The 26,952-nt window shown below is 38.3% G+C and overlaps 1 protein-coding gene across 1 annotated transcript in view; it reads left to right on the forward strand.

Moving 5' to 3' along the window:
- LOC108882111 (metabotropic glutamate receptor 4) overlaps positions 1-26,952 on the forward strand; it is a 160,920-nt gene that overhangs the window by 86,506 nt on the left and 47,462 nt on the right. Inside the window, 1 exon segment of the mRNA XM_018674405.2 lies at positions 20,100-20,316. Coding sequence (XP_018529921.1) covers positions 20,100-20,316 — 217 coding nt within the window.

The following is a 26,952-nucleotide window of genomic DNA, read 5'->3' on the forward strand; positions in this document are numbered from 1 at the left end:
GAACTGAGCCTTAAGAGATTGTTATTTCCAAAAGAGTGACAGGAAGAAAGAAAGAAAACAGTCTTCATTGTCCTCAGATGTTACAGATGCAGCCTGGCCTCTAACTGTGCGGTTGTGTTTCTCTCCCAACAAAGCCACACGATGAAAACTGATTTTTAAGAGAAGGATTTGCACAAATTGCAATTTCGCCATGCAGCTGCATGATAAATAATGTTTACCAATGGTCAATTACCATATCCAGGCATATTACTAGCTGAAGTGTAGTTGTGTGGAATGAATAGGAGAGGAAAATGTTCAGAGGTTCACTCAAAGGTCTCTCCCATTAAGGATCAACGAGTTATAAAAGGCTGGCAGGATTATAGGTTCTGATTTCTGTTGCAGATTTTCTGTTTACCTCTGCTTCTGACACGTTTTCATCAGTAATCCAAATACAATGATTGCCTCAGCTTTCATGCAAACATTCATGTTTAATAACCTTGCCTTTTAAAATTATAAATAACTGAGTCTCCTTCCAGTTCCTCATATTTCATGTGAGTATCAAGTGTGGGTTCCACACATCATCATCTGCATCCTTAACCAAAAGCATTAAAGTAAACAACGGGCTGCAGTCTCGTGGGTTTTGTAATCCTTCTTGTGTGCTTCTTCTATCTTAGGCTGCCCACATCTACATGAGAAGATGCTCTGAGTGACATATTATCTTTAACAGAGTCCAAAACCCTAAACCATCAGAGGACTATCTGTGCATTACTTCTTTAACTCTTACTGATAACATATGGACATATCCTATATTGTTTTTGTGCCAGCTATTAACTACAACAGAACAATGAAAGGCATGGCTTAAATGACTCTTTTGTGAATAGCTGTGATCCTTACAAAACGGCAAAGGGTCCCTATTGGATGGCACATTTCGTTTGGTCTAAGTATTGATAAGACAGGGCCGTGACTTTGAAGGTGATTGATTTTGGTTTGAAGAAAAGGTCATGTTTAATGACTTGTGAGTGCTTCAGGCCAGCCAATATTAGGCAAGTAAATATCTAACAGAACACAGTTTAATCAAAGTGAACAAGGATTTAATTAGTGGTTTTTCTCCCCCTTTATCCAGATACTGTACTGTAGGTACAGATAACACACTTTCCTAGCAGGATTTGGGAACTGTTGAAAACCCCATTTATGCTACAAAAAATGAAAGTATGCAGGATAACAAGCTCCACCAACTGCTGACAAAACCCTGCGACATCTTATAGAGTTCAGCGGCACCTGGCTCATGTCTGCAGGCTAGACTCGAAAAGTAATTCTTCAGTGGAAGACAATCCGAAACCTGCATGTGGCGCAACTAAAGAGAAAAATAACCACTGAATGATGAAGAAAACTCAAGAGAAAGACAATTGCATTGTGCTCTCTGACACCCAGAAATGAAATAAACAACACCTATTTCATATCAATCACCATCTCCTGCTCTGACTTGACTCTAATTTCCATTGTTCCATTTCTGTTCAAATCAGGACAGACTAGAAACTGTGGTAGCAAATGAAAATGAATTCGCCAAAACAAGAACAAAACAAAGAAAACTGAGCTGGATTTTTCAAAGCAGCCTTTTCAAGTTTCACTTTCTATCAATTAAAATTATCACTTGAATACATTTATATTATCATCAGTATATTTAATTCAAGAAGCCTGGTGATTTTAATTTGTTTCTCCATCGTGCCAAAAACTGATATTCAAAAAGGTCCAAATTTCTATGAAACTGCAACCACCCAAGAAGGAACATTTCTTTCTTTGACATGTTAATAAAACACAAATCAAAGCATAAACTCAGTTTGGTTGTTTCTCTCTAATGAATGCAGAACCTTGAGTCTCTGAGCGACATATACATATGCTAATGATGGTTTGGGGATATCAGTAAAAGCTCTTGAGCTGTTACCCGTCAAAGAAGGCACAGAAAAGTTGATGTGATAACCCTTCTTCAGGGACCACTTTAGTCCTGTTGTGCACACAGGGTACAGAGGTACTTAAGGAGACTCTCATTTCACTTTCCTATTAACTTCCAGTCCCCTGGTCTCCGTCCTCCACCCTCAAGTATATTGATTCGTCACAAGAATAGGGCCTCAGACTCGGCTAAGATTGCTTAGGTTTGGATTAATTTAGACTTTTTGGAAGTGAGCACTGCATTGAAGGGGGCTGGTACTTGCTTGTGATGTGAAGCACGTCATCAAAATATGCTTTAAGTATTAAAACAGAGATGAATTGGCTATCCAACAGCAATGTGCACTATAATGTTTTGCGAGTCTACTCAGTCCTAGATATGGTTTATACTCAACTGACATCAGACCAGATAACCCTAAATAAACAACCAGCCTAAAGACTTGGTCACACCACAGAGTAAGCAGAGAGTTTTATCAAAGACAGAAAAAAGACAGTAGAATAAAGTATAATAAAATATTCGATAAAGTACAGCCTGATAAAATACAAGATTTTTAAGGCCAACGCCGATTTCAATAATAAAAAAATATCAGCCAGTATTCATTCTTAACAAAAACTCATAACATGCACAAAGATTTTTGATAAGGAGTGGATATGTTTAATTCTGGGGTTTTTTCTGTGGTCTAATAATTCCCCATTATGAGTTCTAGTCAGCTGTTTTGAAATGTGAAAGTCAGACATTGGCTGCTGGGGTTAGTGTTCATTGAATGAAATGAAAAGGCATTGTGCTTCAAACTTTTGAGACCAGTTTAATATCTTTGGTTAAAATCATATATGTTTCCAATGCACTGACCATAATTGTACTGATATCCAAGTCATATATTTACCATTGTGGCATTTAGTCAGAATAAGTATAATACTTTAGTACAACTTCTTAGTTGTTCGGGCCAGTAACAAGACAATAAGTTTACATAGTTTATTCAAAAGTCGTAAATGTATGATCAACTCCTGTCACATAATTGGAGTTCATACCACATACACAGCCAATAACCTTTGATAGCTTCCTCTATTTTGGACTCTTAGGACTGTTTGTGATTGGTCATTAGTGCTACTTTGTTGGAGAAAGTTTACCAAAGTTGAAAATTTGCCAAGATCTAGAAGCCAATCCATCTATATCAAAATTAATGGGTTAGGCCACAAAATCTAAATTTTTCAAACTCTGAAATGACCATACCTGAATACTTGGTAATTTTCTTGGTTTAGTAAATGTGTCAACTCCATTTACCACTCATCATCCAAGGGTTCTTAAGCAAGTTAAAACAGGCCTTTTCTGTATACTACAGACTGAGTTATTACCAACTCTAAAGAAACAATATATACCCGCTTCAGCCCAAAAAGAGTTTTTTTTTTTTTTTGTTCCAGTCTTGGTGGGTCGTCTAGAATCAGCGGGAGTCACACACAGATATCACAGACTTTCCATCATACCATTGCTCTATTTATAAGCCTCCCCATACACCAGTCCTACTCTCCAGGGAGGTCATTAATTTGCCTCTCTGTCAGTGGTATGCCCCACAAAAAGTCCATCAAAACTTGCAGGCTGCTTATCTATATGGCTACATTTGCTACACTAGAAATTATAGCTGTGTGAATTCTCATTAAAAGGAGGTGGTTTAATTACTGTGTCATGACAAATGCTTTAAGAGGCCCACAAGACAGATGACCCTCTTATTTTTGTTTCTTGTGTTTTAGTTTCAGACAAAATTAAATTATCCCACCACAGTGTCCACAGTGATAGAACATGTTTGATCTGACTGCTCTGGAAAACAGGACAAAGCCAACTTATCTTAGTGACCTAGCCTGCTGCCATGCATTCACAGCTCTGAAGGACAATCTACTAATGCTACTCAAACACTCAATGATGTTGGTACTCTTTTAACATTCTTCTACATTACTTTCTTCCAATTCAAGTGTACAGTGATAAGATTTAAGGGACAGGACAAGAAAGGTGGAGGACCAGGTGTTTTCCAGTTGAGATAAAGTGGTACAGTCTGACTCAGATAACCTCGTGCTTCATGTGTGGTTGTTCACTCCCTGCTCCTGTCTCAGCATTTATCAGTGCTCTTCTATAGCAAGTTGACCCCTTGACCCGTGTGAGCTTATATCGTGCTTTTCATTCCGGGCATGCTGCCTGTGAAAGGTGTTTAATGAACTGTCTTGTAAGAAAGAGGTTGTGCTTGCCTATCAGCGCTCATCCCTCCTCCCTGTTTCTACATCACTTTCTTATTTACAGCCATATCTCAGATGCTTTTTGCTGAGCTAGTGTGTTTTCCCTGAACTGGAAAGCCCTGGAGGTGTGAATAGTTCATCTGTAGAAAGATACATCATTTGTTCAGATTTGCATCTTACAGAGGAGAGTGTGAGGAACGCAAAAAGTACTTCACAAGCAAGACAGCAGTGATACCTGATACTTGATTTAATCCTGCATTGAATTTGTCAATGCACAAAATGAATCATATCTGAGATAGAGGAAATGCTTTGTTTATACTGAAAGATAACATAATATCCTCACAAAACTTTGGCTAAACCACATAACTGCATCTATTGGTCTATAACACCAGCCACTGGTCAATGGTTCTTTGTTGGAAGCTGCTCTGAGTGTGTTAGATCACATTCATTGTTGATTTATTCAATATTGACCAGTCTGCACTGGTCAATAGGAGCCTTTTTTTTGGGTTCCCCATAGAGACCGACTATTTACACTACAATCACACGATTTCTGTGAGTCTGCCTTGTGCAGAGTACTACTGTAATGACTACGGAGAAACAAATGCACCAGATTCCTTTCAGTATAAGCAGTGACAACACATGAAAGCACCATTTGTCTTTGTCTTTCAACTTGACTAAGGTACAGCAAATCAGCTGGACTGCAATTTACTTGCGCTAGTTTTTACCAAACATAAAAGCTACTGTAATTTACATTGATTATTATGCTGGACCACAATGTATGTAAGAGAACAGTCAGGATTCAACCTGATAAAACAGACATACATTTAGTAAGATATTACTAAAGATTGAGTAAAGATCAATTTAAAGAATTTTTAACTACTTTTTACTTTAAAATGGACTTGTTCTTGTCCTCACAATGTGAATCATGTTTCTCCTTGGCTATAATGTGTGAGATAGTTTTCGACTAGACAACTGTCTGGTGATTACAGTAATCTCCTACTTGATCTTGGAATAACATGAAAACATAAACTATGATAAGCTTACCTCCTGCTGTGTTCTGTAATAACCTGTAGTTACACCAACTTAAAAAAAGGAAGTATAATTACATATAATACAGCCAGAGCCCTTACCACAATATAACACCAGATTATAGCACCTGCTGCCCGGAGGTGGAGCTCACAGTACTGATTGCTGACATGCATCTAAACATCCTATATATATCCTCCACACTAATATATACTAAACTACATTGTTAAAGACATTAATGTGTTACACATTTTCAAAAGATGCAGAGCCTCCCATTGAGGTGATGTGTGTGTAAGACTTGCTCAGTTAAAACTAATAAGGTGCTCAGAGAGTGTCTAAAGGTAAAATTTTTTAAATATCAGATTATTGTTTTGGTTACAGCAATCGAGAGTTAATGAGAGTGAATAGAAGATATTGGTGAAAGCAACTAGTAAAAGCAAAGTAAAAGCATTCTTAAATATATGACTTTGCAGGGATTTTTTTTTCTTTCTTTTTATACCCAGGATTAAGGACCTAAAAATAAATGTGTTGTATCAGCTGGAAGAATTATAAATTCAAATGTAGGAACCAATATCCTGTCATGACATGGTGAGTTACAAAATATTCCAGATACTGCCAGATGATGGTCTGTGATGTTCTCTGCATCACAGGAGGGAAACTGATTATGTCTCTACAGTAACAGTAGAAGATACAACCACAAAGAGCTGTCACAGAGCTTCAGAGAATTTACCAATCCCCATATTCCCCTATCAATCTACAGATTAGAGGAAATATCATCAACACACGTAAAAGGTAGTGAGCTTATGAAAGTGCCCCAGGGGAAAAAAAAAAAAAAAAGAATATTTGCATTGAACGCAATCATGTAATCCAGAATTTTGTTTTAGAATTGTCCAGTATTATCGCTCCATGTCTGAAGATGGGGTTTAAGGAGGAGTTTCAAGCTCAGACAACTGGCACTGGTATGAGCATATCAGCTGAGTAACAGTGACAATTCCCAGGTTATAATGACAGCACTCTACATCTGCATGAATATGACTGGATGGTACTAGAGCTGAAGAATAAGCCAGTGGTGGTGAAATATAACTGCAGTGCTCTACTATAAGCTACCTTTGTTTAGATCAAATGTGTTTAATTTTATGAGATATCACAGTCAAACACTGCTGGACAGCAACCACTAATAGAGCTCAAAGAAAATGAATGAGAGTGGATGCTTCCTTTCAGCCTGTGCAAAAACCTCATTCCAAACTGATATCACTACACGGGTGAAACCATATCCTCAAAAGACTTCTGAGAGTTGTTGCGCTTATTCATCTGTTTGGTGCCTCTGATGGAATTCTAATTCATACCTAACATGGGAGCTGTTTTATATGTAGACAAGGGAAGGGGAAAAAAGTAGAATAACATCATAAATATATAATAACCACTCTATCGTTAAATAGCTTTGAGCTTGTGAGTCTGGGCTCCCTCCTGAACATTGAGGTAAGGACCATGATAAGGACATACCATAAACACCACTACTCAGAAGAGTTTAGATATTGGGACTATTTGTCTTTGGTTAATTAAAGATTCCCTTAATCTTTTCCAAACTATGACAGGTTAATGCCATGGGGACCAATAGTGACTCATATTGTCAAGAAACATATACACTTATAGTACTACACCAAGCAGAGAAACAGCCTCTCTTGAACAAACTCCCGAACTGCAAAAGGTTTTAGGTTACTTCAGTGCAAAACAAACACAATTAATGTAATGCTTAAAGGAGCGGGAAGTAGCCTGGAGTAAATGTTCTCACATTTATGGAACTAAATTAGATCAAAACTATGCTGTTTGTTCCCTTACAGCTTCAAAAGTTGCAGCATAAGACATGTAGCCTACATTAATCTTTGATTAAATCAACACAGAAAATGTAGTATGCTGGCCCACCTCATCTGTTATATCTGACCTCAGTACTGCCTGTTATGGTCTGAAGCAGAGAGAGGTAGAATTCTGTGGAGTATGAGTTTAGTTTGATGTTTAGGCAGGAAAATGGGATAATTAAGACAAAGCACTGTCCTGCTTTTGTTTTTTCAGGGTTTTCTGTTGGGGTTTATATTTCCCTGCTGATACAGATTTATTGAGAGTTGCTTAAGCTCTGCTGGCTTGGCTTGCTGGTTGATAGAGGTGAGAACCCATTTCTGCTCTTCACATCAACAATGCTTGTTTACCTTGATCACTTGGGACAAGTCATCATGTTAAACCCTGGATTCAATTTTGCTTGCCTTTTTGGTTTGCCTTTGTGGACTAAACAACTGGGCAGCAGTGATCTCTCTGACCTCTATTTGTCTTTACTCCTCCCTCTGAAATGAGCCCTTCTATCCCCCTTAGATTGCTTATTTCTTCATGGAAATGGCTCTGACTCATTTTAAATGTTTACCCAGTTATGATGCTGAAAAAAGTGCATGATCAAAGCATGATGGGAAGCTTGATGAATAGAATATGCTGTCTTTGACAAGCACACCAATATACCATCTAATCATTAGCTAGGCATTGGGCGCACAAGTTTATTATTCATATAGTTTGTGCATACCTGGCCGATTGAGAACAGGTACGATAGAGCTTAATTGTGCAAAATGTAAAGGCAAATTACTGTAAGGTATCTGTACAGAACTGAGGAGGCAGCTGGCAGAGATGTCACAGATGTAAGTGGACTGAACGAAAGTTTATTTAAGGTTGTACAGCTACTGAAAATTTTATAGCTGTAACAGCACTTGACTCGAAAATGGACTTTGCGGGCACCCTCTAAAGGGTGTGTCTACCTAACCCACATAGCATAGCCTTGCCTGGTACAGTTTCCCACGGTGCGCATGAAAGATGAGAGAAAGGAAAGTACAAGATCATTTGTTCACATATGTGGATTAACACCCACTCAGACAGCCAGTTCTTTTGAGCAACTGTTATACTTCCCTATACAGATTCTATTCCATTATATGACAGGGCAGTGGAGGGTCCACAGTATGTGTATCAATCAGCAACCATGTGTAGCAGTTCATTAATTGTGACATTAAGTATAAAAAATATAGCAAATATAGAAATACTGGGGATATTTTATGTGTGTAGCCACAGAGTGTTATTTGTGTTTAAAATGCTTTTCCATATACTTGAATGAGCCAATCTTAAGTTAAGAGTTTCCACAAAAACTTTCAAGGTTGAGTGGCTTAAAAGTTGATGGCATCTTACCTTAATATATACACTGAATATTTTTTTCATTTAGAGGCACCTTAGAAGCACAGTCATCAATAATTGACATCTCAGCTTTCATGCTAAAGCTGATAACTTAACAGAGTCTCTCCCCTTCTCTCCCATCGTGCTTTACTTTGTCTCGCCTGACTTGACTCCTGAAGTAGAATAAGTGGTGGAGAGGGAAAGGGGGAAGGAGCAGTAGTGAAAAGATTTGGGACATACCCTCTGAAAATTGGAGCTGATGATGCCTAATATTGGAAGTGGCTCCCTGTGGTCCACCTGCTGGGAATACTTATCTGAGTTCCCAGTCAAACTGTGATGTCTTTATCTATTCTAGATAAGTTAAATGTTGTCACTTCTCTACACACAAGGTGAAATTCTGAAATATTTACGAAGTCCATATTCACAGATTTTATCAGTGGAAATGAGATGCCAAGCCCTGAATTCTGCTGTGTGTCACACTGTATTTCTTTAAACTACCACAAGGGGTCACCAAAGTCAGAAATGTTCAATCTCTACACATAGTGGCTTTAAAATAAGAAAACTACTAAGAATAAGAATATGTCTGTTAAAGTGGTATTTTCAATTTTGAAACAAACAATAGAAATGAGGCCATGCAACATATAAGTAAATCATCAAATAATAACCAGTTGAGTTAGCTTTGCTGCCATCACAACAAATGTTGCTAGGAATTAGCCTTGGTGAGCTCATAGTAAAACAGTGACAACATTCAAAACAAAATACTAATTATTAAAAAACACACTACTACTAAATCCATATATATAGAAGAATATTTTAAAAAATGTAAAGCTGAGCTAAAAACAATATATACCTATATATAATATGTGGGAGATCTGCAGTTCAAGGGTTGGCCTCAACATATTTAAAAAATATGCAATCCATAAAAAATTACAAAGACAACTAACTAAATACTAGATGTGCCTTAAAGGAGGTTTACCTTTCAAGAGTTGAATAGCTTCAGGGAATGTACTTCTTAAAAACCACTCCAATTAAAAACAGGAGTTGTCTGAAACTCCTCCCAGAGGGCAATTCCTCAAAAAGCTGTGGCGAGAAGTATCCAGTGTCACGCATGTTAAACTTACATTCACAACACGTACATGATACTAATATTTATGCATGTGTATTTAAGTATATTTGCATATATAGTCATATATTAACAAGAATAAGAGCAAGAGTCCACAGCCATTCTGGCCCTGTGAGGCTGTACTCAGATATGGCATGCTAAGGCTGATGGGGATATTTTGTAGGTATTTGGCTACAAACCAAAGTACTGAATGAACTGAAATTTTGACCTAATGCTGCCACTAGATGAGAGGTTGGAGGTTAGTAAAATTCATCCAGAGGGGAACATGAATATATCTAACAAATTTCATGGTCATCCATCACACGACTATTGGAGCATTTAACTCAAAGCCACAAAAAGGAGAACCCACAGAAAAGACTGATGATCAGTGGTCATAACCTCAGTGATTTCCAGTCAGTCTTGGGACTCACCCATCACCCTGATAATACACAATACACAATGCAGCCCCAGAAAAAAAAATGTATATTTGAAATACAATACTTATTTGCTACCAGCATAATGCCTGCCTCTATCTCAAAAACCAAATCAAAACACAAATTGCCTTTTTATTTTGTTTCTGTAAAACTTTTTCTTTACTGAGTGAATACAAATATTGAAAAGTTAGCTATTAAGGCTATAGGTTACTGATGTCAGGAAAAATATCATTTTTCATGCAGTCCTGTTGTATAACAACACATCTTTTTAACACAGAAATATAACAATCTATTATAAATTTCACACTTATTATGCAGGGGGAAATGGAACTGGTTAAATAAACCACATTTGAAATGCAATACTATAAATGAGCCAATCTGACTGGAAGAGATATATCTTTATTTTTAACATGATATTTCCCACCAGGTTAGGGTGCACGCTCAGGAGAATGTGATTTGTTGTGAACTCATTATTTTTAATTAGCTCCATCTCCTCAGCCCCTTATCACCAGTCTTACTGATAACACTGCTGTCTGTCAACAAATGTTTGCGCCTGCTGATGATGTTTATGGCTAGTGCCATCAAACTAGAGCCTCTACAAAAGCTTTAATGAACTGGCTTGGGCTGGATTTCTTTTAGGTCATAAATCAGTGACACAGAAAAATGAATCAGGCATATAATTATACAAAGAAGTTGTGAACTAGCCTAGAGGAAGGAAAAAACAGTCACTGCTGCAGAGTCATTGGCTGCCTCTGGTGTGGGTCCATCAAACACAACTGGCAGCACTCATAGGTGTGAAGCACTGAAAATAAATTAAATGTAAAATTCCCTAAGAATTTATGATTCATATACAGGAACAACAGGCACCCCATTATACTGTAGATGGTTTGTGGACCACTGACCTCATGATGTTTAAGATATTCTTAAGATTGGGCTAGATCGATGAATAAAGTATGGCTCTGACATAGCATGCAAGACTTCTGAATTGTCCCAGAAATATTAAATCCATTCATATCCCAAGGCACTTCTGAAAATTTCCCTTTTTCCATTCATTGAGGTCTTTTGAACCATTACAGTAGAAAATGTCTGTTGCCTCAGGAGAGAGAAAGAGGAGGGCACCAGTTCAGGCATGTTGAATACAAAAGAGATATCTGTTGTGTTAACTGCAAATACATTCAGACGTTTCATTGTATTTCACATGTATTAATCATCTATTGTACAAGAGTCTGGCTTTTCATAGCTTAGTGGTATTTGATAAAATATCAATCACTTAAGACGGAGAGAGATTTTCACATCCAAAAGTTTCAATGGTATTTTGATCACATGTAAAAAAAAGGTTTTTGATGTTTATTCAATATAACCAGAGGAAGAAGCAGTCAAATCTTTTCATTAACTGCACTTTTTTTTTTTTAACAATTTGTCTTCAAATTCTGTGGTAAACAAGTGCGTTCTTATTTATGCAGTGATTCATTAATCAAAAATGTCATTTAGTTCAAATCTCACAACATTTTCAACCTTTAGTTGGAATCATTTGCATGTTTAACGCACATAATAATTCAATTTGTAATGAGATAATTAATCACAGTTGCCACTAGCCAAATTAATGATTGCCGCAGCTTAACAAACTGAATAACAAGCCCGTGTAGAAATGGCATAGAGTGGCTCTCAGAATAGGGGATAAACAATAAGTGCCAGGGCCCATCAAATATTTAATTCAGCTGCAACATTTTTTTGTTTTGCTTTGTTTTTGCTAAGGCAAAGTATGAAAAATGAACTGTTTGTGAGAAAAGGTTGAAATGAAATGGAACAGCCCACCCCTGGAAGAATGGGAAATAAATTCTTATCTTCTATTGCCTGTCTGTTCTCTTTTTCCAGAGATACAAAGATTTATGCAAACTGTAACAACGAAGAAATGGCTGCTGGCTACTGTTTTGCACTGTGTTTGGTGTGTGTATGTGAGAGAGTACAGGATTGAATAAACCGACGATGACAAAAACCGTTGTGTAGACTGGTTTGTACATCAGATCACACCCAGGGCTCTCACAACCGCAAAAAGTTGTAACGCAGGTCTTGGAACACTGGAATGGAGGAGACCCGAGGATGTTTGATGCCAGAATGTAAACCAGTCAGTGAATCCGCTGTTAGGTACAGTGGAAAATAAAGTAGAGCTTACACAAGCTCACCCAGTTAATCAATTAAGCGATAACCTGCAAACATGTAAATCTAGAAATCTCCCCATTTAAAGTGAATGAAGCTCATTTGCCACAGAGACAGAGCAGAGACAGCAGTTACATGACAAAAACATGAATAACAATAAACAGATAGATCACTGTTTAGCCAACTGCATTTGAAATCTGTGATTCAGAGGATTTCACAGTACAAATATGATGCCACTTACTTTTTCATATTAAAGGACACACTCAGGGCACATGAACTGCCATTTTCTACTTTTGTTCTCAAAAGTTAAACTGTAATCCTAATTTTCTTGGCAGTTATTAATTGAACCAGAACACAGGATATAGTGAAAGCAATAAAAATACAGGGAAACAATCTATGTCAATGTAAAGCAGAAAAAGGATACAGGAAAAGAACTATAAAAACTGTGACTTTTATTTATTAACGGGCCGCTTTCTACATTTTTTTTTTCTTGCTTTAATATCATTTTGTTTCACAAATCCCACAAAGTTCAGTACGTCAGAGTATTAATCAAAGCCTTGATAAACAAGACCCTCATTTCACATGCAGCATCTAGGAACATCTGCTATTACCCTGTACCCTGTAAACATGACTGTCACACTTATGGATCTAAACAGCACAAGTGCCAAGGGAAAAGGAAGGCAGAGAGTCATTAAGATGTAGCACATTATTTTTAGTGCTCCTTGGTATGTTTATGAGCATACATAATAATGCTAAGATTGGCTTGTTGGTGTGAATGCTTTTCTCTCTTGGCTTGTCAGGATGAGCTGCACTACTGTATGGAGAAGAAATGTGCAGTGGAGTCTTTGGTCATTCTTTTTTAAATCCTGTCTCTGTTTGATGTTACGCTCGGGTATCTGTTTTCCTGTGAACCACAATTTGTAGTATACAGGGTGAATATTTGAGGATATACAACTTCAAACCCAGTTACAGAGACTTTAATGCATCAAAGACATAAAACTGTAATGTAACTGCACCGTGGTTGAGTGATAAGCTCTCTCAGGGAACGCTTTTATGGAAAAATCTTTCAGCACTTTGCATTTATTTAAACAAATACTTCAGGATTTTTTTTATTTTGAATCAAAGTCCAAACCAGTTCTCATTTTTATGTTCATGCTGTAAGTGGGGCATGGTCTAATGGAATCCAATAACATGATGCTGGGGTGACCAACAGCCTCATTCAGGTGGTGTTTATTTATGTATCTAAAGTAGTGTCCAAAATCAATCCCTCATTCATCATTCCTCATTGTCTACATGAACAACATTAAATATTTTACTGTAAAGTGAGAAATGAATTCCTTATGGTAGTGTATGCACATCCCAGCATGTTTTTAGGTGGGTGGTCAAAGGCAAAAACAGTCTCAGAAGCAAAGAACGCCCACACACTGAATAAATGCTGCCCGAAAAGGCAATTAAAAAATAGATAAATAAATAAAAATACAACATTTTAATATAAGCACCTTATCATACCAATACAATATAGAGTATATAGTAGCCTTTATGTCTGGCTATATATTGTGCAGAATATCACCAGACACAATTGTATAAAATGGTGGACTGTAAATAGGGAGGAATTTCAGGACACAGTCTAACTCTCTTAGACACAAATTACCATGCAGACAAAACGTCAACATTTTTCAGCCATAATGCTGTTAAGCTTTGGGAGAGTTGTCAGTGGACTTTCACTGTGAACTGAAGCTTTGGAGCAGTGCCAAAGTGTTTTAGCACAGCTCTTAATGCCTCTGTTTTGCTTCCATCCTTTGAGAACAATAAGCGCATTTGTTGACAGTAATGTCTGACACTTTCTGTCTGTCTGGGGCCTTAGAGTCTCCTGGATCTATAAAGGACTGAATTTTATTAGGAACACAGAAGTTGTGGGATCTACACCGCTGCTAGTCAGCTTACTCTGCTGACTGTTGGGACGGGTAGTTTTGTTTCAGTAACCTTCATGTTGCCTGGCTATCCTGAAGCCAATTAAGGTGTGGTTTAAACAGGAAGTATAAAGACCAAAGCAGAATGAATGAACTGTTAAAGGATAAACACATAAGTCAACAGAAACATCACCATCTAAAATACAAGTTGTTGTTGTAAATTTTCTAACTAATCATTTTATGAATTACAATAATACTGCATGCAGCAGAAAGAGCCTGCTTTATGACAGCCATCGCAGAAGCAGTGCAGTGAGATAACAATCTGCCTTTGCTTCATAATGCAGCCAGGATCAGTGATTACAGTATGGGCATTCAAGCCATGCACTGAATTCTGCATATTATTGACCAGTAATTACATTATAGTAATAATTGTGTTAGTTCATTGTCTGATGCATTACAACAATTTTCTGTATAGTTGAGTGAAAATAGGATAAAGAATTCCTGCATTTGTTCAGTGTCCTGATTCCCTCCTGAAAGCTAAAAGGTTATGTATTATACTAGAAGGACATGCAGCAGATCAAAGGAAATACTACCCTATGGAAAAGATTCTCAAGAGGCCATTTATCCATTGATCTATTATAGAGGAAATATAAGGGATTCTTGCAATGAACTATAAACAAGTTCCTGTGGTACCTTGAACAAAAGCAGGTCTGAGTTGGATTGTTGGCCGAGGCACGTGTGTAGAGCCTGCATTGTTCACTTTTGTCTCACCATATTGATCTCGGTAACAATAGGTGGAAAGACCTCAATGTGCTTTATGACTCAGCAAATTGGGTCTGCAGTTAGTCAGAGGGTCAAGCCAAGCTGTAGAGATAGCCACCTTTATATATTTATTTTTTTACTTGGCAGAAGTGAGGTATCTTAATGACAAGAACACTGAAACTGTTGAGTAGCTGAAAATAAGAAACCACATAAAAATTGTCTACAACACAATGGTTTGATCAATCAGTATGCCTGGAAGAGAATAGTTTAATTTATCACCAGGGTAAGAATGGAAATATACACTGTGGGGACTCATTGACTAGATAACATCCAGTGTTACATTCAGCTGCTTCTTAATTGAACAGTGAGGACTATACTGTGTGCCTGAAGGTGTTGGCGAGTGTCAGCCATTTGGCTCTCTGGGCCTCCTGAGAGAACAAACATAACTACACTTGCCTCAAACCGAACATAAAAAACAGGTGTAAAACTGCTCTGTAAATTAGAGGCTACAGCACCATTATTGGGGCTACTTGTACAGTTTCCCTCAAGGATACTGACAGGCGAACGGGTCGGGGGGAATTGACTGTTAGCTAAGCCCTGCCCCTCTAAGTTACTGCTGTTACACCTGTCTTGCACTGCTGGACAACCACATTTACTACTCGAAAGTCTTGCAAGTTTTTGAAACAGTGGTTCTTTGATTTCACATGGGAGCATCCAAAAGTGGGCTTCTGATTTCTTAGCAACGGCAGACATTGTTATTTTTGGCTAAAATGATGATTGTTGTCAGATTTTATCAGCTAGCTAACTCTGTGAGTTTCACTTAAAAGGTGTTAAATATGTCTGTGACTGTAAAGCTAAAAGGCTCTTGCTGCAGTCTTAGGGTTTTTAGAGAAATACAAAGCTTGACAGACCTGCCATGCCTGGTTACAGTTGCTGAGCTATGATTGGACAGTCACAGTTCAGGAGAGATGTTTAGGGAATGGTCAGTTGTCATCCTTGGACGATGCATGGTTTTAGCTGAATCTGATGTTCAGAAATGTCACATGACACAACAACCACTTCTGGATTTTATGTTTCAATCAAAGTTTTACCTTATAATACTATATATTTAGATGAAATATCAACCCGTCCTTAACACTGCCAGTCCTGCATAACTGTCAATGAGACTAACACACAGGTTTGTTCATGCAAAACCTTTTCTGTTTTCATAAATCAAAAATACACTGCAAACATATTTTCAGGAAGTATTTACTGAAACATTTCCAGAGCCTGACTAAAGCTTTTGATTTTTCTTCCCCAGCAAACAGTACAGATGTATAATATTTCTGTACAGTTCTAATGAGCATCATTACTCCTGCATTGATGCAGTGCCAAATTAGCTCATTGAATTTTTAAAAAGGCACAGTTATTTAAAGCAAGTGATTTGAACATTAAATCTGCATCAAAAATCTGCTTGAAACTCACATCACAGCAATTAAACATACTTCCCAAGCCCATTAGCAATTAAATGGATAGTGGTGGGGTGAGGGGGTGCAGATTAAAGCAGTTCTATAAACTTTAGGGGTGGGGGTGGGGGGTACTGTATTGGTAAACTACAGATGAAGTAATTGGGTCACAAAGAGCTCACATCAGAGGACAGGAAGCTCCGCTGCTTTAGTCTCAGCCTGAACAGATGGTAAGTGTACACAGCATCACTAAAATGGAGCCACAAGAACATTTTTAAACAACCTACTAAGATCTTTACCACCGAATCTGGCTGTGAGTACAGTGAGCCATCTTTAACTCAGTTGCACTGTGTAGTTTTCATACGTCAAACCCCTGCCAAGATACTCTCCCTGTGCTGCATATGGCACATTCTCTTTTTACAACACATCACGTCTTTATTTTTCCTCCCAATCCCTATTTCTGTTTGATTCTCTAGAGAGAGATCGGTGGGGTGGGGGGTGGGGAGTGAAGGGGAGCGGTGGGGGCCTTTGCGGAGGAATTTAATTTCTTGAGTCAATGCTAAGAAGTGACTGCGTTCTATTAGAGGAAGCACACTGTTCAGGACTATCGCTGTAGTCCAGTGAGCAAGAAATCTCGCCAACACAAACATGATAAGCTCTGCCTGTCCCGGTTCTTGACAGAATGCTGAAATTGTGTGATTGTTACAGCAGTGAAAATCCCTCAGGTGAAAAAAAATACAACACAGGGTAGCTTCTCTGCAGCTCCCACTTACTTGGCAGATATGGGACTAGACACGTCACAGCTGCACAACAATATATGACAGCAGCAAAATTAAAAACACACAAAAAAGAGAGAAATTCAAAATCTGGAGCAAAACATTCACCTAGATATTACAGAAGTATTGCCTGACAAACAAAACACTTTTTAAATTCAACTTCATTTTGTTACCCATGTCTTCACTGATTTCTGGCAGCAATAGAAAGTGATGCCAGAGACCTTTTCATACATGTATTATCACCTGTATATTAAAGGAACACACTGTATTTGCAAATATAACAATCTATCACTCTGACAAAGAAACTGAAGAGTGAACTGCAGGTGCAAATGGCTAAAAGGCTAATTTTCACTCTGCTGCTGTGTGCTAGAACATTGGAAGTATCTAAAATCAGACATAATTAACACTTTCCAAACACCTTTGCACAACACTTTAATTTCAGTTTGCTAGATCCCGCCTCATGACGTCAAAGGAGTGCCAGAAAAAAATAAATAAACTGGCTCACACTTTCACTGCTTCCAAGAGGGAGAAAAACGCAGATGTAAAGAGAGAACAGTTCTGCCTGCCATCAAAGCAGACATAAAGTAAGCAAACTTTGGGGGTCAGGTGCACATTAGCCTGCTGTTACTGCCAGGTGTTAAATCAACAAGTCAGCTGACTGCCACCGGTCCGCAGGGTGCAAACTCAGTTCCTGTCAGGGTCTGTGTCTCTAAGAGCATCCCAGAGGAAATCATGCAGGATGCACGTCAGCCTCCAACATGGATGTCATTCAGTTCTCACAGTTCATGAAGCAATGCAATTTACACAAGCATTTCCAAACAAGACAACTGATGCAGAAAAGGCTGTGTGGACACGAAACAGTGTGATGGTCTAGGACAACTGAAATGCTGTCAGTCCAGGAGGCTGACATGCAACACACACATAGTGTATTACCTCTTGCACAGATTCCCCCTTTTCTGCCTTTTCTCTTCTTTGAAAGGGAATCAAGTTAACAAGGCTGCCTTTGATCGGCATGTTTTCCACATCACATGCCATTACCCATAAAGCAAGGCCTGCACTGAAGCACTGTCGATGCACAGTGTGCTTTTATTTGGACCTCACATACTCAATGGTGTTACATCAGGTACTACAAGTCATGCGCTCGCTGCCCTCGCTTCTGGCTTTACCCAGTGGAAAAGAAAGTCGGTGTGGAGTTACATGAGTTGTTAGAAGCTGTAGGTCATAGGTACAGACTGAACAGCTGTGCTCCCAACACAGGCTGCAGCGACAAGCAGGGAAGCACAGTAGAGGCAGGATTAGTGCAGCGCTACAGCTGACCACATCAAAGGCCTCCGCTGCGTGATGTGAGGGAGAGAGGAAGGGACAGTATCACATCCATAGCGGTCTGTCTGCGGCAGCAAATATTGGCAAAGTGGGATGGGTAGGTGGGTAAAGGTTACTTTGATGCGGCATTGCTGGATGCAGGTACAGGTACACAAGGGTTTCCCCCCAAAACTCACTCATTTTTATTTTGAAATTCAGATTTATAAAAAGCTAACACAGAAAGTCATACATCTTCGAAGCTGCAACAAATTAATGTTGCAGGTTTCAAGGTGTTTTTCAGTGTCATATTCAGCTTATCCTTCCATCCACACATCCCTTCATCTCAGTGTGGATGCTCTAAGGTGACAGCATTTGTCAAAATCCCCAGGGCTACGCTAAGGTGCCATGACAAACAGTATTTGGAAAGGATGAGCAACATTTCATTTTTGTGTCAGTCATTATGAAAAGGCACAGAGAGAGTCGACTGTTCTGACCTTCTAATTTATCACTGGAAAGATGTGGTTACTGCAATACTATTCTACTATATCTACTACTTTGGCTTTGCTATTAGCTATGGCAAACTGTGAGTTTAGCAAATGGTTTCATCTTGACATGATTATAAAGCAATACATCTAAGCAGCCTTTTTTAAGCCTTTTTTCTTCAACATTATGCTCTTTTGTTTGCGTATTGCTTCAGTGTTTATGATTCACTGTGAAAAAGATACAATTTCTTGAATTAAGACTTTTAAAAGGCAGGAGTGGCCTAAGGACAAGCAGTCTACTCTCATACTAGACTGGTTCATGCACATTAGAAGATGTTCACCCACTGACTCAAATGTAGTTAAAGTGGATTCTCCTTTAAAGCAGCAGTGACTCTGCCTTCCACATCTACTGCCTGAATTCATCAACCCTGGGGGCAAAAAAAAAAAAAAAAAAAAAGAGTGTCCATATTTGAAGTTAAACCATGAAACACATTATTGAATGTCATAAAATCTGGTCAGTTAGCTTGCAAACTGTGCAGCGCATGAGCCATACAGTAGAGGAGATCACAGAAGCTACAGCAGCCATAAATCTGAAATTACTTGAGCAAGCAAAAGTTGAGATTACCAACGAAGAATCTCCTGCTAGAGGCGGCTTCTGAAAGACCTAAGAACAGAGAGAGTTAAACCTTTTAGAACAGCTGCATGTGTAGACAACCAGAACTCAAAATTGCGCTCACTAATTCAAACTGTGATTTCCTCCAAAGTTATCCAAGACAGTTTTCATCAGTTCAAGTTTGATTTGATTGTGATTATTTTCAGTTCTTTAGAGCTATCCCTCAACATTTGTGTCCATTGTGTACCTTCATTCAAACTGTTCTAAGTAACACAATACAGTTATAATAAATTAATAATTTTCCTATTATACAATAATGGCTTTGTGAATTCTGACAGGAACATCAGGTATTAATTCAGCTGTCATGGCAGATCGTCTTGCTCATGCTTATATGTTTTTCAACACCAAATAAATCTCACATTATGTTAGAGACAAGTGTGAATTCGGGAACAGATTAGTGTTGCTTGACTGGTGTGGAAAATACTTCTCAGAAGGTATTGTAGCTAAGCCTGTGATCATCAGGACTATTTAAAGCAACAGCATGCCAACTGCAGAGGATGAATAACCCCCAAGGAGCAGTTGGGAGATTTCAGCAGATGTTCAGTGTCATATTATAATCATGTATTTGTACACAAAACTATGAGGAACCTTCCTGCTATGTATAAAATGAATTTAGACAAAGCACATTATTTATACATTTCACCTTGTGTAACCACACCTCTCTCTCTGTCCTACTCTCTTAGATCCCTCAAGTGAGCTACGCCTCCACGGCCCCAGAGCTGAGTGATAACACCCGCTACGACTTCTTCTCCCGGGTGGTGCCCCCAGACACCTACCAGGCCCAGGCCATGGTTGATATAGTCAAAGCCATGCGCTGGAACTACGTCTCCACCGTGGCTTCAGAGGGAAACTATGGAGAAAGCGGCGTTGATGCGTTTATTCAAAAGTCTCGAGAGGATGGTGAGTCATTTCTACAAGCATCCTTGGGTTTACTCAGACTGTTATGTCTGTGTCTGTGTATATGACAGTGTTTCTCACCAGGTGAATCTCATTCTGTGCACTGAAAAGCTCAATGAAAGTATTTCTCTGTAAGTGAACAAGCAATTCAGTGCCTTAAATGTGTATATTTTAAACAACATCCTGTAACCAAATAAACAAAGCTGACTTCATTATGTTTATAGTGCTGTATTTAGAGCTGTTATGTAGGGAGCATTATAGGGTATTTGTTGCTAAAAGATCCTACGATTTCATGTTGAAATTTACGTCTTCTCTTAGATTTGATGAACCCAATGTGAAGATGTAGCTCACAAATTCTTCTCTATAGTCATCTTAGCAATTAAAAAGTTGCAGCATGATCTACAAATTAGCCAGTATACAGATAGAAAATTGCCAGAAACAGACAGCTGTCCATGGTGTATTATTTCTACATAATTGGCTAGAGCTGGTCTGCCGTACCATGAATATAATAGTAAGTAATGCTAAGTAGCTGAATATATAAATTTGAAAGGAATGAATTAAACTTCAGTGAACTTTGACATGCAAATTTGCTAGCAATGGTAAACTGCCTTCACAGTGCTGACCTCTGTTAAAGCGGTCACATTGTAGAGTTCAAAATGGAAACTACAGTTTCCGATCATTTTTTCTGTAGTAAAAAAGCCCAGAAACCCTGTGTGCTAGAAGCTAGTCCTGAGGTAGCAAACTCCTGTTGTTACTGCATAATAAAGACAGCTTCCAAAAGACATTTCACACTTGCACTTCATGATGCAACCAGGACTTAAAGATATTCTTTGTTTGACAATGTTCCTGACAGATCTAAATGTTTACTGCAATTTTATTTCTTGTAAAACAGGGACTGGGTATGATTAATGCTGAAATCTGTATTCTTTGCCTGAAATGTCACTTAACAGTTAACTCTCAACTCTTACCTCACAGTTGCATTCAGTGGATGCAATAAGGGAATTGAATTAGATTTTCATATACTGAGAAGCAGTGACAGTGTGACAGTGAGGCTGCAGAGCTAACCCGCAGTGACATGAGGAGCATTGTACAGTGTTGGGAATACAGTCAGTTTGGCGCAGGAGGCTGCCGGCACATGCCCAGTCTGACCCCTGACCCTTTCAGAAGCAAAATGTAATCACTACCGACATGTCCAGTACTCTCTGTGCCACTGCGCCTCTTTCTTTCCTGCCAGCTCTAAACTGCTGCCCATCACCAGTCGTCCGAGAGCGGCACGAGCTCCTGCAGAGCCCTCCGGTCTGTCCAGCTCAGCTGCCCATTTGCCTAACAACCCAGACAAATGGGACTCAAATGTCAGCTCCACTATGATTTGAGATTTTTCTAGTATTTTTTTAAAAAACATTCTTTCATTTTTTTCTCTGTTTTTCACAAATTAAATTCTAACCTTGCATGTATAATTAAAATATGCCTTTTAAAACCCATCAGTTCTTCAGAATTTCAAATATCCACAAAAAGGACAGAAAGATGATAACAATGGCTTCTACAGTCGTGTACGGGTTGGGATCTTTAAATGTGTAGGTTTAAAGTGATTCTTAAATCAGTCCCCTAAAAATTGGTAAAGAGCTGAAATCACAAGTCTGTTTGTTAATTTAGCTGAGAGTATGATTCCCTCTTCTATGTGCATTTTTAAATAGGACAAATATGACTTATGAGACAGGAAACATACTCAAAGGTTTCATAGGCTTTAAGGGTAGTATATATACAATCTAGTTTGGTGATAAACAAATGTAAAATCTTTCTTTTCTTGTCACCTGAAAACTCTGAAGAGTACTTTTAATGCAGTGTGAACCTGCATAGCTTTGTGTGGATGTGTCTGGATCTGCTGTTTTCTAATTCTCAAAATGTCTCACTTGGAGTCAGGTGGAGAATCCCTGAAGGTGTCTCCACTTCATTTTTATCCACACTCAGCACAGCCATTCATTACATCAAGCCCTCACTGAGTCATGAATGCTTAAAGCCCTGCAAACTTCAATTTCCAGCTACAGAGATCTTATTCTTTCCAAGGGGTTTTACTGCATTTTGTGATATCGTGTCACAGTCCAGTGTGCCTCCTGAGGTCACACCTTAATTAGAAAGGTTTTGTGAGGATCCGAGTGGAGTTGCAACATGCTTGTTGCATTATGTAGGCAATGCTCATGTATTATTAGCATGGTGGTTTGGGTGGTATGTTGCATTGGGATTATATCAGTGTTGGGGACCTTATTACACTACAAATAAACAAAACTATTATAGGTTCTTGGATTAATTTAGACAGTGTCCCCAAAAGAGTCCACAAAATACAGCACTTGTACACAGCCATTTATTGCTATTAATAATCCAATCTTTTCTAAGTTATATCTTTAAGACTACATTTGAAATAAATTGTTTAATCCATGTCTAATGAGGTTATATGAGTTATAGTTTAGCTACTCTTTAGGCTATCATTGAGTAAATAGTTGCAGAAAACAGAAACTCTTGTGACATCTGTGCATATACAAGCACAAGCACTGTTTTGATGAGTAGTGGTAACAGTAGTAGTAGGGTAGTATAATATATAATAAAGCATCAGGACCAAAAAACATGGGACATTTAAGAATCATAATCCACTGTAGAGCTGATGGTCTTCATTCTGCAACTTAAAATCACATTTTCTATCTTTTTATCATGCTGTATGACACAAACCTGTGATGAAATGTCTGATATGCTGATTCACAATATACAAGTTGAATTTATACTTTAAACTCTTGTATTATAAGACAGTAAATTAACATCTTTTCTTTCGCTGATGTAGACTAAAAAAACAAAAAAGACTATGCAGTGATGGTAACAGACTGATGCTGGTCACATGTGGAAGTACAGCAGTATAGCTCTAGGGCATATTTGACTGATGCCTCAGCTTACATATGTAAATTACACAAGTCTGATCCCTGCCAGGGTTGATGAACATTTCCCAAATGTCACTAAGATTTAAGAGATGTCAAGACAAAGACACACTCCGAGAAGAGGAGGCTTCTAGTTTTGAATGTCTTAACACAGAAGGTCAAACATCTGTCTTGGCAGACATTTGATGTAGTTTCTAAAAGCCATTTGTACTGCTGTATTTGTCCTGGGAACTCAAGGGAGGCACAGCATAGGAAAGTAAGTTTTGACCAAAGTCTTGTTTTCCCTCAAATTTCACTGTCACTTGATTTAAACCACCTGACAGTAAATGACAGCATGTCAGGTGAAAACTGTCAACCACACAAGCAAAATCATTGCTTAGAGACAAACACTGTACCCCTCTCACTGCCTTTCAATTGTAAACAAGAATTTAGACAAAATATCTGTCAAGTCCACCCATCTATAGCTCCTTCAAGTCTGATGATGGGAGTGATCTTTGCAAAACATTTACACGTCTGTTTTCCACATGCTGAAATATCGTCTGATGCCAATGTCCTTTCCTCCACTTCGGGCTTTGATTGATTATGTGAGAGAGGGGGAGACAGAGGACAAGCAGGCAACTCTGTCAAAATCAAAGCCACAGGTATTTGGCTGCTAAATGGGTTCTGCAGTTGTCTGCTCACATAATAAAACAGCCAGATCAGAACTGGCCAAATGTTCTATCTCATTAACCAGCCAAAGGCCATACTGAGCAACAGTCTCAGCCACCTAATGTCACAGTGGCCCTGTTTTCACTGCCACTGCTTTGTGTGCAGGAAAGCTCATTTTAGCTTTGAATGGCAGAGATGTGTGTGGTGATGTTGGTAAAGAAAATTACAATAGATTCTCTAGATGTATTGAATAGAATTACACCTTTATTTTTTTGCTCTCAATTTTGTGTGGTTTGTGAGAAAACAGCAATTACCAACATCTTGGAAATGAACTGTAACTGCTCTGCTCAGTCACACAACTCATTCAGCTTGATTAATCAGGGTCTGATATATAATAAATGGTGAGACAATCATAAATATACATACATCCTCTGTGTTTGTCTTAAACTTGTGTGCTTAAGGGATTTATGTATTTATTTGTTGCAGTGGTAGCATCCTCTATATTGCTGTTCTCCAGAGTCCTGTGGTGAAATTCAGTTATATTTTTTGGTCCACAGCGAGTCTCAAACTCATAAATGGATATTATGATATTTTTAATTTAGCCTTTTCCTCACAGGAACCTGGGTTTAATGTTTCTGTTTAAAGCTGGCTAGAGGACAAATGTATAAATTTTTGCCCATAATGTGACACAATAGACAGAATAATCAAAATACCATTCATTCAACTATCCATTTAGTTTTATTCTATGTCTATTTGCTAAAGGGAGTAGAATCAAATAAATTCATTATATTTGGCTTCCAAAATAGTACAGACCCCTAGATATAGGCTGGTTGTTTTTCTTTTTTAAATATATATATATATATATATATATATATTAGGTCAAGTAACCAGTTTCACAAGATATTAGTGTGTGTGCATGTAAGGGTGGATTTGGGGGCACGGGGGGGTGGTGGTGTAGGTGTTGAAGTGTTGTGTCAGATGTAAGATGACACAAAGTCCTGCTGGCAAGAGAATCTGATATCATTTGATCCCGGCTTACTGGGCTTTCAAGTGGAAAGAGAATTTAACTGGAAACTCACACGGCATTTGATCAGACCGGCTGGACTTGAGTATCAGTACCGTGGAGCAGAAACAATGTGACACTGGGGCAAGTCGATGTCTCAGAGGAGGTTGCAGATAACCTTTAGTGTTTTCTGTGAGAACAAGCGTGAACTCAAGCTGAAAAGGGTGAGAACAATTAAGACAACTGAGGGGGACTGGCATGCTCCTCAGATGACCTTGTCTTTTGTACGGTAAATCTAGAAGAAGCTTAAGATGAGTTCAAATGTTTCAGTGCAATGAAAATCAGTTTCATACTCTCTAAATACAGCACACATATTTTTGCGCTGAAAAACATATATCCACAAATGTTGCCGTGTTCATTTTCGAAGTTTACTATTCTGTGAGTCACAGCCTACTTAAAGTAAAGAAATCCTGAATCATTCACTCAGTTGTTCAGTCCTTTCACATCCATCAACTGCCAAACTTCCTTAACTATGTATCAGGCTCTTAAATCCAACTGTAACAGCTTTTTTACAAATCTGTTTCACAGCGGCAACAAATCAGAGGATAACAATGGTTTGATGCATTAGCGTCAACATTTGTCTTTTTGAAGTTTAATCATGACCTCAACATTTGTCTTGGATGAGAAATAATCTTATTTTCCATTAATAAAAAAGCATGCCTCCTGTGTCTGTTTCCTCTGCAGGAAGTGTAATTTTCTGTATCATTTTAGACACAAGGGAGATATACAATCTGCAAAGAGGAGAAGATATACTAAATTAATTTTTACTCTCTGTATTGCCATGTTCAATTTCCTCCCAGATGGGTGGGAATTTTGGCAAGCTACTGATCTATTAGTTGTGTTTTATGGTAATATTTGTACAAGTCTTGTCATTTGTTTTTTCTGTGAGGCTAAAACTAAGGCAACTGAATGTTTAAAATAGTAGCACCCATCTGTCATGGTATTATAATGGTATCGGAAACACTGTAAAATAAGTAACCTGTTTGCTTCAATTGTACATTTATTGACTGAAGAAAATGGTTATACAGTATATTAATAAACCAAAGACAAAATAAATTTTGACCTCATGATAGTACCAGAAGAGAAGTCAGGGGGTCAACAGAGTCATAGTCAAAGTCATTAGGGTTCATCTTCTGGTGACCATGAATGTCTGTATCAACATTTCTGTGCCAATCCATCTTGTGAGATGTAAATATATTTCACTGGAAAAGTGAAAACTTTAAGCTGCTGGTGGTGCTAGAGGAAAAGTCAGGGGCTCAACAAAATCAGTGGGGTTCATCCTCTGGGCAGCATGGACATCTGTTCCAAATTTCATGGCAATAGATTTTACTAAAACCAAAAAATGTCAACCTCATGGTGGAGCTAGAAAAAAGTAATGGGATGAGAAGGCTTCATTCTCTGATGACCATTAATTCATGACAATCCATCCAACTGTTGTTCAGATTTGGATCAGAGTGGTTGACCAACCATACAGCCAAAAAGTCCTACCAGTGTCAAACTAGGCTGCTAGCCTTTTTGTAACTATGGTCACTGTGCACTGCCTAAATGTGCATTCTTTCAAAATTCTGCTAAAGTCATGTCAGGTTAAAATATTTAAATGTTTACTAAAGGAGGCCATGCAGGAAATAGTTTCGTCATACCAAAACACAGTGTATTCTTGAACTAGAAATTATACAGTCAGAGCAAAACAGCTTTTGCTTATTCACTGGTTTATTGTCACTGGGGTAGGACACAGCAGATCCATAAAATAATTCTCAGCAGTGAAGTTGCAGAAGAAGGAGGCATGAATGTTTAATGTTAGACCACGCAAGCTTCATATACAGAACCTGTATAAAGGTCTCTCAAGTGTGTCAGCCCCTAAATTTGGGCATGCTAGGAACGGCGTAATAATAGTTATAATAGTGTCACCATCAGGACAGTTTTATCAAATGGCAAAATGACAGACATCGTCTCATCTGCAGTTGTCAGACTGTCACTAAAACATTCCAGATTCAGGACGCCAAGCTG

This window comes from Lates calcarifer, linkage group LG6 (assembly GCF_001640805.2).
Source record: "Lates calcarifer isolate ASB-BC8 linkage group LG6, TLL_Latcal_v3, whole genome shotgun sequence".
Lineage (NCBI taxonomy): Eukaryota > Metazoa > Chordata > Actinopteri > Centropomidae > Lates > Lates calcarifer.